This window comes from Cylas formicarius, unplaced genomic scaffold (assembly GCF_029955315.1).
Source record: "Cylas formicarius isolate icCylForm1 unplaced genomic scaffold, icCylForm1.1 PGA_scaffold_4__25_contigs__length_36172078, whole genome shotgun sequence".
Taxonomy (NCBI): Eukaryota; Metazoa; Arthropoda; class Insecta; order Coleoptera; family Brentidae; genus Cylas; species Cylas formicarius.
The window spans coordinates 9,736,022-9,749,857 of NW_026844334.1; the positions used below are offsets into that span (position 1 = coordinate 9,736,022).

General features: G+C 35.1%; 3 protein-coding genes across 5 annotated transcripts in view; 1 reads left to right on the top strand and 2 right to left on the bottom strand.

Moving 5' to 3' along the window:
• The first annotated feature begins 116 nt into the window (after positions 1-116).
• LOC132701326 (putative bifunctional UDP-N-acetylglucosamine transferase and deubiquitinase ALG13) lies at positions 117-4,142 on the top strand. 3 transcript variants are annotated; one of them, XM_060669134.1, is made up of 9 exons: positions 117-849; positions 999-1,158; positions 1,212-1,399; positions 1,450-1,607; positions 1,660-1,917; positions 1,970-2,355; positions 2,411-2,526; positions 3,111-3,280; positions 3,334-4,142. In XM_060669134.1, the coding sequence occupies exons 2-9, from the start codon at positions 1,030-1,032 to the stop codon at positions 3,729-3,731; spliced, it is 1,803 nt and encodes a 600-aa protein (XP_060525117.1). In that variant the 5' UTR covers positions 117-849; positions 999-1,029; the 3' UTR covers positions 3,732-4,142. The 3 variants fall into 3 exon arrangements, with proteins under 3 accessions (XP_060525117.1, XP_060525116.1, XP_060525118.1); XM_060669133.1 differs by having other exon boundaries at positions 117-669; XM_060669135.1 differs by lacking the exon at positions 117-849 and having other exon boundaries at positions 856-1,158.
• Positions 4,143-5,247: 1,105 nt separating this feature from the next.
• Positions 5,248-10,001, bottom strand: LOC132700584 (T-complex protein 1 subunit theta). Its single transcript, XM_060667996.1, has 7 exons — positions 9,853-10,001; positions 9,492-9,768; positions 9,012-9,437; positions 8,738-8,955; positions 6,395-6,613; positions 5,753-5,968; positions 5,248-5,560 (listed from the first exon to the last, which is right to left on the bottom strand). The coding sequence occupies exons 1-7, from the start codon at positions 9,910-9,912 to the stop codon at positions 5,342-5,344; spliced, it is 1,635 nt and encodes a 544-aa protein (XP_060523979.1). The 5' UTR covers positions 9,913-10,001; the 3' UTR covers positions 5,248-5,341.
• A 400-nt stretch (positions 10,002-10,401) lies between these two features.
• Positions 10,402-13,836, bottom strand: part of LOC132700876 (angiotensin-converting enzyme-like) — a 28,588-nt gene continuing 25,153 nt past the window's right edge. Inside the window, exons 13-19 of the mRNA XM_060668453.1 lie at positions 13,018-13,187; positions 12,835-12,959; positions 12,657-12,781; positions 12,020-12,237; positions 10,843-10,983; positions 10,605-10,780; positions 10,402-10,548 (exon numbers count right to left, since the gene is read on the bottom strand). Of these exons, the coding sequence (XP_060524436.1) occupies positions 10,496-10,548; positions 10,605-10,780; positions 10,843-10,983; positions 12,020-12,237; positions 12,657-12,781; positions 12,835-12,959; positions 13,018-13,187 (1,008 nt within the window). The 3' untranslated portion in view covers positions 10,402-10,495. The remainder of the gene's footprint in view (positions 10,549-10,604; positions 10,781-10,842; positions 10,984-12,019; positions 12,238-12,656; positions 12,782-12,834; positions 12,960-13,017; positions 13,188-13,836) is intronic.

Sequence of the window (13,836 nt, forward strand, 5' to 3'; positions counted from 1 at the left end):
GGATAAATTAAAACATTTGCACTCTTGTTGGCACTTTAAACCCGGTAAACCCGATACAATTTCTACATGTATTTAACCTCTGTGAAAAATGTAAAGAAAATAGAAATCACGAAAGGATGATTCTTAAACGTGTAAATAAAACTATTGGATACTACAATTATCCTACAACTGGAAAAATTTATTTTTTTTAGTATTTGGATTATGGATTGCCCTCATACACCCTCAAATTTGTAATATGCGTGGTAAAAAGAATTTAGCATAAAATTCATTTTATCAAAACAAAAACATTTAACCTTTAAATGCATAATTCCAACAAAATAAGCCAGCCGATTTTGCTGAAAAAAATGGCATCGTGTCTAGCATCAAAAAATTACCAATTAATACATTAATTTTTATCTGTTAGAAATGCCGGCAGAAATACATGTAGAAATTGCATCCTGTGTACCGGGCTTTAGAAAAGTCATCTAAACCTAGGACGCAGGAAGTGTTGCTTGTCTACTTTTGTCTATGCTTTGCCCCTACCATAATAGATTCTGTGAGGAGGCGGCAAATCTGAAAGGAATAATTGGGCATAGTTTTAAAAGCAAGAGCTATTACCAGGAAAAAGCCATCAGAGTGGTGTTTATAAAACGTTTTTGATACCCGAACTTTAAGGATCCGTAAAACAATGTGAGTATTGTGCATCAAATCATTTCTATTCTCTCTTGCGAGTGCGGCATTTATTTGTACCTTTTAATTTTTTTTTGCTATATTTTTTTCTGTATCAAACGCGCCGCCGAAAACAAGTTTCGCGGCTGAACGTTGCACGTGTGTATTTTAAAAATTGGTTATTTTCAACGAGTTAGGACGGTAAGAACTGTACATTAATAATGAGTATTAATTATTGTTCTTTAATTTTGGGAAAAATATAGTTTGTTCTTCGAAAAGCTTAATTTAAAGGATGATCTAAAATTTAAAGTTACAGCGTTCAAGAATTTTTGTCTTGTGTCCCACTTTAGGGTAAAGAGACATCTCCGTGTCCCCCGAAATATGTCTGCAAAGCTATCGAAAAAAGGCCGCAATCCAGGAATGGTGGATAATTGGTTGGATGAGTTGGGATTTTATAGAAAAAATGTTGCCTACGATGAAACGTGTTTTTTCCGTGCCGTTAGTGAACAAGTATTTAACTCGCTGATTTTATATCTGTAAAATTGAGCTCCTTGGGCTTTTAGATATTTCATTGCCAAATTTTTCATGAAAAGGTCCGAAAGCAATGTATCGAATATGGTAGAAAGAATTATCTAAAATTTAGTGATCTGATGGAATCAGAACAGGCTTGGGACAATCATTTGGATATGTTGGAAAAGCATATGGTAGTTTGTGGAAACATAGAAATTCATATAATAAGTAAAATGTTTGAGTAAGTTTAATGATGATTGAGTTTTTCGTACTTTAGTAGTTTAATTCCAGGCGGGATGTAATGTTATTCCATGCACAGCAACAAAACGTCTACAATGTTACCAAACAAAATATTGCTAACTTACCCCTTATGTTGTGTTTAATGGATGATGATCATTATGATGCTGTATACAGGAAAGAGCATATCTCAAATACTGGCTTTTGCCAATGTAAATTATCAGTGTTTCTTGATATTTCAGTTTGTTATACTTTTTATTGCAGCTATTGTTTATAAGATATTGTATCAGGAGGTGTTCAAAATACCAAACATTGATGATATTGTTGGTGGTATGTTATATGAAAAAGCGCCGGTAATCAATCAACTTGAGCTGGAGGAAAGGAAAATCCCCAAGGAAGAGGAGAAGAGGTTGGAAGAAGGGGGCATTGTCATCGCCCCCTTTCCATTCAAAGTGGCTAAAGCTTTGGACCCAACCATTTACCGAAACATTGAGTATGATTCGTGGGGTGAAGTGCGTAGAGGTAATACAACATAATTTTGAGATTTTCTTTGTGCTGTAAGAAATCTTTGCAGAACTTCGCCTGGGAGATTGGTATTATGGTGATGATAAGCTCAAGCTTGGTACTAGGTGTATTTTACAAGATGACATGTTGGATGAATCCTTCGACTGTTACATACAAGAAATAACAAAGGATAAAAATAAATGTGTTGTCTACCTGACCAAGTTGGCAGAAAAAAGACTGGTTAATTATTCAGATTTGTCTCCCGAAAATGATGCCAAGCCCTGGCCTCTTCCTTACAGATTCTCCAAAAATGTTATAATTGCCGAACAAGCAGTCCCACAGCTACCTCCCATGGACAAAGTGAGAAGCATGCGGAAGAAAAACAAGGAGAAGAGGCAAACAAAAAATTCAAATAATTCTGTAGAAAATGCCAACCCTTATCTAGGCGTTCCTCTAGTAAGTGGATAAAATTTTGTTGATTTAAAATGTTTTTAGCAAACAACTGTTTTAGCAAATGCAAAGTCCCGGCAAAGTCGAAGTGGCTACTGATACGACAGGACTCTCAGTTCCATCCCCGGACAGAATTGTATCACCAGTCACTCCAGAGGTTAACAATTACCCCCAAAGGTATTTACAGTCGAAAGAGAAGAAGAAAAATGTTTTTTCTTCTCAGAAATTTTCAAAGTTGAATTTTTCTTTTTTCTTTGAGTTCAGGTAGTGCTGCTCCTTGCTTATTTTTGTTTTGTTTATTTTTTTTTTACTTTTCTGAATGTAAGTAATATTTATATATATAAATAATATATATATATATATATATATATATATATATATATATATATATATATATATATATATATATATATATATATATATATATATATATATATAATATTTTATGTTTTTTAGGTGTTTAAATATATAATCATTTTTTTAATTTTATTTTCTTTCTGATCTCTTTAAATATGAACGAAACCTTTTTCCATCTTTTTTCTGTGAATGTAAGTAATCATTTGAAATATTTGACTTTAATTGTAAAAAATTTCTTTATTTCTTTGAATTTGGATAACATTTTTCTCCTTTCCTGAAGTTCAGGTAAATTTTTTTCTATATTCCCTTCTCAATGTAGACAAACATTTTTATTTCTCTTTGAATTTCGATTAAACATTTTTCCTCTTTAAAAAACATATGTTTCTCATTATTTTCGAATATAGGTACCAGTGGGAGCCGGTGCATTGGTCAAACGCTGCTTATTTGACACCTGAAGTGCCTTACTACCCCGCTACCCCGGAGTCGTTTATTTCGTCTCACAACGTATTCAATTTTGATGTTAAGCCCGTGACTTCTTCCGCTGCGGTCACTTCCAACGCGATCCCATGTCACGGTACAACATTACGAATTATTTTTCCAGCAAACTGTGCACAGGATTCATTTTAGATCCCAACTATCCATACTGTCTTAACTATTTCGCCGATTCTCACAATTCGTTTTTGCAAAATGAACCAGTTCTTCTGAACGATGAAGTGTTATCGAAGCAGCAACAGCCCCACGACAGGTACATCACGGCGTTGGGGCCTCAGACGCCACAGCCAGTCGAAATATATTCGCCGATGGTGCTGCCATCTGGCGCGATCGTTTACACTCCACTACCGTCGGATATAGAGGTCATGCCATCCTCGCCTTTGCTGTACACTCCGCCGATTGACGTACAGTACATCGCTCCACCCAATTACGTATACACGCCGCCGCAAAGCGCGCAATGGTACCACACCCCGCCTCCTTCCGCATTCCCATGCAACTCGAGCGGATTCATTTTTCCTCAGCCCCAAAATTAGGAACGTTTTTGTGTAGGCGTTTCTTTTTTTGTCTTTCCTGTCGTTCGGTTTTTGTTTAACATTAAGTTTAGAACGTGTTCCTTTGTACCAACTACTTTTTAAGAGTATAAAAACGTTACACCAGCTACTTTATAAATAGAGTAAAACTAATATGTTGCCAACTACTTTATTGTGCGTTGGGAAGGGTATTTGTTAAGTTTAATTGTAATAAGCTTCAAAAGCAATTTATTAAGTATATCATGATTGTGATTGTAATAACAGGGCTTCACTTTTTATTCCCTGCAATGTTCTTTTTTTACCAAATATTTACAGTTGCTTTATACCCAAGGAAACTATTTTTGAGTTGTAACACTTGTGTTATCTTTAAGAGTTAATTTTTTATTTTTTTGTAATTTTTTATAATAAAACTTATCTGCAAAACGTTTATTTGTGGGTATTTTGTTATGTCTTGGAATTCACTGAGTTTCTAAAAAGTTGCAAGTATCTTTGAAGATTGATATTAACTAGGTAAGTATTTTTTTTAAATATTTATCACGCGGAAATTCATAACTTTTTTGGTTTCATTATTATTTTGTTATTCTCAATTGTTTAAGTAATCATTGACATAGAAATTATTTTGGCGATCCGAACACATTTGTTAGTTTTTGTGCGTCATTTTGGTATAAACTATTTTTTCCTCAGGTTACTTGTAGAAAATTGAGTTCTTGACAAAAGCGTTTAAGATATGATTTTTTACTGTTAAACTTCAGAATTCCTTCTGCGAGGGTTGTTGAATCGAGCTTGCTGATGTTTCGTGCATCATTCTGTTGACTTCTTCAGAGCTTAACCGAAACTATCTCGTATTCTACTCGGCACCTGCTTATATATTCTTTGAGGGGACGGAGCTATAGTAGGGGTGTCGATACTTTTGTTTTAGCCTCATACTCAAGAATCTCTACCATTGAATTAGGAACTAATAATAATATAACTAAATAAAAATATTAACTAGATTCAAAGAATATGAAAGGGCCTTAAGGCTAAGAGAAATACACTCATCAGCAGTTGCTGAACACAATCACGAAACTGGACAAAATTTTATTCAAAAACTTAAATTCTTGCATGTAATCAATTCCTCTACAGAAGATCTATAGACATTTACAACCAACCAAATAAGCTTAACCGCGACTCAGGTCTTTACCTGTCACCAATATAGGAATCATTCATCCGAGATAATGTTTATGCCCCTCATTAAGCTCCGCCCCCCTAAAATAATATATAAACAGGTACATAGTAGAATACGAACCAGTTTTATTTAAGCTCTGAAGAAGTCAACAGGATGATTAGCAAAACGTCAGCAACTTCGATTAAATAACAACGGACCCAGGAGGAGTCTCGAAGTTTTGTTAATATTATTACAGTTTTTTTGAAAAAAAAATTTAGAGTACAAAACTAATTGTTTTATTGTCCTGGCCCAATTAAAGTCTTGACCTCCCTGTAAAATATTAAAATATAAAAAAAACACCATTACTATGAAATAGCCCTAAACGTTTATTAAATTAGTCTATAATTAGTGCTTCAAATTGATACAAAACGTAAGCGGCGTATATAGCAAAATGGATAAGGCGTATTATTTAAGATTCGTCGTCGCTGCCGGCAGCTTGGCGGGGCTTCGGGCCACCCGCCCTTTTTGCCATAATGATCTGGTCCACGCGAAGCACCGTCGCTGCCGCGTTTACGGCGTATTTAAGACCCCAGTGCTTGGCTTGGTACAGATCCAAGATGTTTCTTTCGACGGCGTCGCAGATGGCGTTCTCTGTCTCGATATCCACGCCCGCGTTTTTGTTGCCATTCTACCATAATTCACGTTAAACCACTAATTTATGATTTGCTTTAACAGTATTTTTAATCTAACATTTTGTCAACCTTGGCTAATCAAAGTAAAAAAAATGTTTTTTTTTTAAATGTCAACTTAGGTTGCTTAAATGACCTTTATAACTAACCAAAACTCCACTTAAATTGAAATTACGCAATTGATAACTTACCTGATGTGCATCTAAAATCTTCTCCAAAACGTTTTGATATCTGAGTCCGCTATTATCGGCCAACGCTTTGGGAAAAGTTTCGAGTGCAGTGGCGAACTTCCTTACCGCATATTGCTCTAGGCCTGGCAACGTGTCTGCGTATTTAAGAAGCTGCACCGCCAGTTCAGCTTCGGTCGCTCCCGCGCCAGCAACAAATCTAGGATCTCGCGTTAGACCCTTCGAACCACAATATTTTAATTAAAAAAAAAAAACGAGCTAGAAAATAATAATAATAATAAATAACCTATATTAAAATACAACAAAAAGAATACACCACCATAGAGTTGAACAGGTGGCGAGGTCTAGCAGCGCTACTCCACTGAACCATCGATACTATGTAGCACAATATTCAGAATTTAACAAGAAAAAAAACTAACAAATATAAATAAGTCCCTTCTACAATTTTATACAAATCAAAGGGAGATAAATGTAAAAAAAAAAATTGACGCCGGAAAAAAGCAAGGACAATAATCAAAAACGACTAAAAAGAAAATATAATAAAACAAATAAATAAGAGGTTCAGCCTACCCTTAATCTCACCAGCTCTTTTAATTTGTTTTTAAATGTAGATGTAGATGAACAAGCAATCGCTAATAGCAGTACCTTAAAAGTGTTGACCCCATCGTCGATAGCACGTTCGATGTCGTCCATATAATTGTCAGTGGCGCCCCTCACCACTATCGTCGCTATGCGTGATTCTTTGCTTTCAAGCTTAAAGACCACGATGGGTGTGTCTCCTAATTCCTCCAAACAAACAATGTCGCAGTAGCCCAGTTCTTGGGCTGTCGGAGCAATAAGGCGAGGTAGTACAGTGGCATCAACCTTAAAGATAAGTTGAACCGAGGCGCCTTTTACTTGATGAATGTCCATTTAACATAATTCAATTAGAACAAAAAATGTTCAGATTTTCACAGTTATTTATTATTCTATGGCAGCTGTTTCAACAGCACCCTGCCTTTATCAAGTACAAAATATGACAATATTCTGACATTTATATATATAATAAGTAGTAAGTAGTAGAAATAGATTCTTAATTACTGGTGTAGGTTGACCAAAATAACAACAGAAGACAGTCATAGCTATTGATTCTCTAGAATATATTTCAAAAACCAGACATATGTCAAAGTATAAGATATGATCCCGCTATATATACCAAAAACAAATCAAAGCGGTAATTACAGATACATCACTTTTTAATGACAGTGAAAAATACCAACTAATAATTATATATTTTAATTATATTATTTAATTAACTTACACAAACAGGACCATCAGTTAATGCTGCCTTTAAACTTGGATATGTTATCAAAAATTCCTTCGAACTAATCAACAAGGTTAAAGACATTAAAATCCCTCCTAAGGCTATTCTAGTTTCCATTGACAATAGACAATATGCCTACTCAGAGATAAGTCTACTCTATCATAAAACAAGACTTGCTAGATAGCTTAATAGTTTGTTTAGACCAAAATTATTTTGAACTTAATGATCAATGTTGTAATGCCAAAGAAGGATTAATTATGGGAAAACCAATTAGTCCACTACTTGCAGAAATGTTCATGGACAATTTGGAAAATATCATACAGAAACATCTTCTGAGTAAAAGATTTATTTGGTAATATAGATAAGTAGATAATGTTTTTGCTTGTTTCTCTGGAACGGAAAGACAATTGCAGTCCTTTTTGAATCATATTAACACCATACATAAGTGTATAAAATTTACCATAGAGACGGAACTGGATAACTCTTTAAATGTTCTGCACTTAACTATAACTAAATTACAGAACAAATTAGATAGAGTAATTCATAACTCATATAATAACTCAAATCATCCTCATACAAAAAAATGAAAAACACAAAAGTCTGGAATCTACAAGTTGAAATATGGTTCATGTCCCAAAATTTATATCAGACACACTGCTAGAACATTTAAGAAACGCATTAACGAACATAAAAGACCCTATAAAAATAAAAGTTCGGATTCTAACTATGCCATTGATTTAAATTCAGGAATACACAAGTTTCACGATAATTTTGATATTTTACATAATGAAACAAAACAAGACAAAATTAAAACTAAATTTGTTGGAAGCTATGGAGATTCATAAAAGGAGATATTCGAATCTATTACTTAATGACCAATTGGATTTAAAGTGTCTCCCTTGTTAAATTTAAATTTACAACCCTACACCGGTAATTAAGAATCTGTTACTACCTGATAGTATATATAGATGTCTGAATATTCATATTTTGTATGTGATAAAGGCAAGGTGTTGTGGAAACAACTATCATAAAGTAATCAATAACTGAAAATATAAACATTTTTGTAGTAATTTAATTGTCTTAAAGATAAGTTATAAGAAAAGGGGGGAATGCACTAATCCTGCAGTTTATGCAATTAATAGTTAGAGTCATAGATACCAAAAGTTGTCATTTATCAATTCTAAAATTGTATTAAATTTAATCTTTACTTATTTTTAATAATTTTTGTGTTAAATTTAAAAATTTGATTTTTGTTTATGTCTTGCTGATAGTCAGCTATAATATATATATTCTACTGTCATAAGTTATACTGTTCTTATGAAGCGCCAAAAACTGTATCTAAAATAAACACATTGCTTTGGCATAATATCATGTTGCTATTGCTGTTACCTTGTTACAATAATGAATTATATTAATGAAATTTGATTTCTTTTTCGATCCTATATTCCATATGGCTTCAGTTCAAAAGTGAAATGGAAAAACTAAGGGGATGTGAATTTTATTACTGCACATTTTGCAATTATTGTGAAATTTCATTGGATTATAGGTGTAGGAGTTTTCCATTAAACATGAAGGGGTAACTTCATATAACCACAACTTTGTTATTTTGTATACTTGTATACCAGTTTGACAACACTGTGCAGCTGGATGTTATTTAATGATTCAGTTAAAAAAGAAATACTTACAGTTTTGCTTAATCTTCTTAAATCAAATTTGGAATTCAGTTGAATTGCCATCAAACCATATTTATGTATGAAATGAAGAGCCATATCTCCAAATTTAGCACCCGCAACAATAACTTTTGCCCCTGTATCCGCGATAGCTTTAATTTGCAATTCCAAAAGGTTTTCTTCACCCCGACTGAAGTTCATTAACTCATCAGCTGATTTAATCAACACAGTACCTAAAACCCACAACGAAATAAGCAAATTTTTAAAAATACTCAATGTGATCAGCAACCTTTGGTTTCAGTCTGCAAGGTATCAACTGGACAACTATAAACAACAATTTTGGCTTTTTCAGCTTTGGTAATTTCTCCTTGCACTTGTCTCTTAAATACCATACCCTGGACTATTTGGGAGCTGTGCAAGCCAGATCCCAGAACTTTGCAAACTCTCACATTGTCAACATTAAAGGTTGTCTTTTCTGGCAAAATGGAAATGCAAGCCTTGGCAACCAATTCACCAATAAAGTCTTCATTGCCATATTGTTTTGACATAATTGATGATTTTATGCATTTTGTTACTTCACTCAGGTTGCGGCTGTCCTTCACCTTATAGCATTCCAACTTGGGAAGAATTTCTAAACACTTGTCTAAAGCTTTCTCATAACCTTCGGCAATTTCAGTAGGTGTGACTCCTAATCTGATTAATTCTTCAGAGCATTCTAAAATACATGACATTTTGTAAATCCATAGAACCAACATTACCAATTCAATACCTAAAAGTGCCCCTGCCAAAATAATAACCAAATTAGTTCCATCACCAACTTCGGCGTCTTGCATTTCGCTGGCGAGTATCATCAATTTAGCAGCGGGATGCTCCACATCTAATTCGCGTATAATAGTAGCAGCATCACTAGTGACGAACTGTTTTTCAATGTGGTTAATGACCATTTTGTTCATGCCATTAGGTCCGTAAGCCGTTTTAACAGACTGAGCGAACTCCTTACACGCTTTTATGTTTCTAACAACAGCTTCTTCCAGTCCAGAATAATACTAAAATTGGGAAGCCGCGAAATATACACCTCATGACAATGAACACATGTCAATTTCTATGAGTTTTTCGCTAAGACTACTTACCCTAGCACCATCCTTTAACATTTGGGCAAAGCCCGGGGCTTTAGGGACGTGAAGAGCCATTTTAATTTCTTCGTAATATAGCAAAAATTAAATTTTTCTTCAAATGAACGATACGCACCCAACAATACTACAACCTCAAAAAATGTTGGCACAGAATAATGAAGTGAATCATATTTCTCAAAGATAAGTTAAAGCTTGTAACTATGTTCCACAACGAACCACAGAATAATTCTTAATTTCGATCATAACGTAGATAGGTAATTCCCTTAAGCCCGAGGCTTTAGGGACGTGAAGATCCAATTTTTATTCAAAGAACGAAACGTACCCAACACCACAATCTCAAAAAATGTTTCCACAGAATAGAGAAGTGAATCATATTTGTCACAGATAAATTAGAATGCAACTTTGTACAATAACGAACATCAGAATACCAAATCAAGAATTTTTGCTTTAACGAAAAATTTGTAAATTTCGATCTTAAAGTGGGTAGGTGGTACAAGTGCTGAGTTTATTTAATTATTTTAAACGGGATAGGTACGGTAGAAGGCTAGGAATAATCCAGAAACTATGAGGAAATAAATATATGTATATATTTAATGTATACACCTACAAATATTAAAAATAATATTGAGGAAAACTGAAGTTAAACATTTTCATCCTTTTTGGCCTCGAGTTCTTGTCGAGTTCTGACGCATACTGAAATCAATGAATATGGTATAAAACTTAATACCCAATTGTTTTCTCAAACCAACCCCTTTTAGATGGTTCCCAGCCCACGGTTACATTGTTCCGTGCGTTCTCCTCCTCGAGCCACTCTTGCAGAGGTTTGAAATACTCCAAGAGGCCGCTAGCGTCCATGGACCGTTGACCGGTGATCACTTCCATGGCATCGGGCCACGGTTTTGACGACCCCATCGACAACATTTGCCTGCGAACGAGAATTTTTTCCTCTCAAATTTGATATATCTACTCGAACGCAACTTTTCCTACTTAAGCGCATTTCCAGCGTTTTCGTTTCCGTAAATGTCGCATTCGTGAAGTGGCGTTTCCGGGTTATTTTTCTCATATTGGCCGGCCTTCTCGCACAAAGCTCTGTGGAACTGGAACTGAATCACGAAACTGATAAAGTACCTGAAAGGGAAATGGAGTTGGTTATCTGTATATTTGGAGAATGTGTTGGGATCATGTAAATGTAAAAGGTAAAATGTAATCAATCTCGGAAAATTTTAAGAAAATATTGAAAACTGACGAATTTATGAACTGTCAGGAGTCATGTTGATTGTTGAACAACGTAAGTTCTTATTGGATGAAACCATATAGGTACTAGACATATAGAGGCCCTGTCTTCTACGCTGACGGTACAGGAACTCGTGAAGCAACCATGTAAAAAAAATTGGGAAGGTCCATTCAACATGCGCATGCGCGAGATTTAAAATATCGTTTTTAACCAATGACCTCGCGGTATTTGCCAACCAACATGGCCACTGAAAAATCGTCAATAAGTTTGGAAGCGACATTTTTGCGGCAGTATTTTGTCAAAATATGCCTAGATCTCGTTAAACGTTCTCGGAAAACGAGTTACGTGTGTGAAAATCGCACTTTAGAAAGAAAGAAAATATCAATGCCACATCAATTTTTACGGTAGTATGATCACTATATTGTCGAATAGCTATATGGATGACACCATATACCTACTAGAGATATAGAGGAGCTGACCATGCCAAAAAAAACGTGGTCCATGCAACATGCGCATGCGCGAGATTTAACCATTGACCTTGCCGCAATTTATGATTAAAATGACGGCTGACAGATCATGAATAAGTTTGGATGCGTCAATTTTAAGGCAGTATTTTTCCAAAATACCCTAGATCTTGTTAAACGTTCTCGGAAAACGAGTTAAGTGTGTGAAAATCGCTGTTTAGAAAGAAAATGGCTGAAAATACAGGTTAGTGGGTGAAATTCGGTGGCATGTGCGGAAAATCGTTTCCTTCTCTATGAAATAGTCGGTCCACTATATATTATGTAATAGCTATATCAATACCCTTCAACATTTTTTGTTTTGGTTTTATCAGAAGGGCAAGGCCTCTATATACCTAAAAGGTATATTGAGGGGAAGGTGACTGAGAATCCAGGATATTAGACCAGAAATTAAAGTATTTTGACTTACCTGAGATATGGTACGTCAGCGATGATATGGTACTTGGCTGCAGGATCAAAATCATCTTCCGATCGATCCTGGGGAGGTTCAATACCTTGGTACTTCTCGCGAAGCTCCCACCATTTGCAATTGTAGTCGTCCGACTTGGTTTTGCCAGAGAAAACGTCCCACCGCCAGAGATCCATTAAATATCCAAACGGCAGGAATGTGATTTTGCTCAGGCCCGTCTGAAATGCAAGAACTTAATCAGGAAGACAATTTGAAAAAATGAGGTTAATAGTACGTTGTATCAATTTAAAACTTGTTCTAATTTCGGTTTAGAATTTTTGCCGTAGATACTTTTTTGTTGCCAACTGAAAATTTTCGTTGGTGAGATTTGAAATTGGGGTTAGAAAAATTAAGTTTTAGGAAATTACGTTAAGGTAACTTAATTTCTTTACATTTTGGAAGCTTTATTTTGATAGGACAATGAGTACAAAGTGAGGTTACCTTTTTTTCGGTTAGTGACATTTAGTAAAGTTATTTTTTACAGGTTGATCACTACGACCCTATTTTTATTTGTGGAAAATCTTAAGGGTATAAATAAATGAAATTCTAGCAAACTTTAGGCGTTGTATAGATAATGTCTTGATAATTTACTACTTACTCTGAATAAGTTGTTCAACACTTGTTTGGGATCGTCTTTCTCTGTGTGGAGAAGTCCAATTTTCCTGAGATGTTTGGTGGACTGAACCGAGAGGGAAATTAAGTCGCCGATAGCTTCGTGAAAACCTGAACGAAATAAAATTTCGCCTACACAGTGAAACAGTGTTTTCTTGTATTACCATCGTTAGCCCCCGCTCTGAACTTTATAGGTTGGTCCTTGTACTGAATGAAATACTCGATGTGGCCCATCTCGTGGTGGACCGTGATGAAATGTTCTCCCGTTATTTTCGTGCACTGTTTAATTCTGTAGGATGAGGGACGATTTAAGGAGAATTTCATAATCTGGTTGACAGATATAGTACCTAAAATCTTTTTTGTCGTAAAAATCCCAGGCGGACGCGTGGCAGACGATCTCTCTATCGTCCGGTTTTTCAAAAATCGAATTCTCCCAAAACGTTGGGGGCATTTCAGTCAGATTTATCGACCTGAAGAAATTCTCCGCGGTTTGGAATATTTTAATGGCCGTGTAATTCTGAAAACATAAGCGTTACTTGAACCATAATCTTTAAGAGGATAAGATCTTTAAAACGAGAAGCAGGCAATGGGAACTTGAAAAGATCATTTACGGTTTCAAAGAATCAAAATTAATGAAAAGAGATATAAATCGTTTAGGATTTCTATATTTGGATATGGCAAAATTACACCTCTATATGTCACACATAAATAGTATATTATGCAACAAGTGCGGCAAACGGCATTTGACTCACGAGTTTATTTGACACGAGCGGAGCTAAAAACTCGCTCCGCTCGGAACTTTCTGGAAGTCCGCTAGAAAATCGGGCTGTCACTTTTTTAAGCCTACATTGTTGACACAAAACACTCATTAATCACATGCTATTTTGTAACAATAGACGTTCGGCGTGGTACAATCAGGTTTGCCAGAATTTGCAAGGAGAATTTGCAAGGTTAACATATTGCCTGCAATAATTTTAAATCTTGCTTGTACGCTTGACATGATGGTACTCTCTGTGACTACCAACATCAAACAAACGATCGGCCACTCAGCTAGTAAATTAATATTTCAGCTTGTATTTCGTAACGACGTTGACATTTAGGGGGATGGTAATGCAAAGGCAAGAACAATGCAAGTTTCCTTTGTTTGTATACACAAATTTTGATCA

Coding starts and splice junctions, on each gene's coding strand:
- LOC132701326 (XM_060669133.1), top strand. Junction 1,400..1,449: donor ATAATAAGTAAAATGTTTGA/GTAAGTTTAATG, acceptor GTTTAATTCCAG/GCGGGATGTAATGTTATTCC. Junction 1,918..1,969: donor GTGGGGTGAAGTGCGTAGAG/GTAATACAACAT, acceptor AAATCTTTGCAG/AACTTCGCCTGGGAGATTGG.
- LOC132700584 (XM_060667996.1), bottom strand. CDS start 9,912: ATGGCTCTTCACGTCCCTAAAGCCCCGGGCTTTGCCCAAATGTTAAAG. Junction 9,769..9,852: donor TGTTAAAGGATGGTGCTAGG/GTAAGTAGTCTT, acceptor TCCCAATTTTAG/TATTATTCTGGACTGGAAGA. Junction 5,561..5,752: donor AGATTTTAGATGCACATCAG/GTAAGTTATCAA, acceptor GAATTATGGTAG/AATGGCAACAAAAACGCGGG.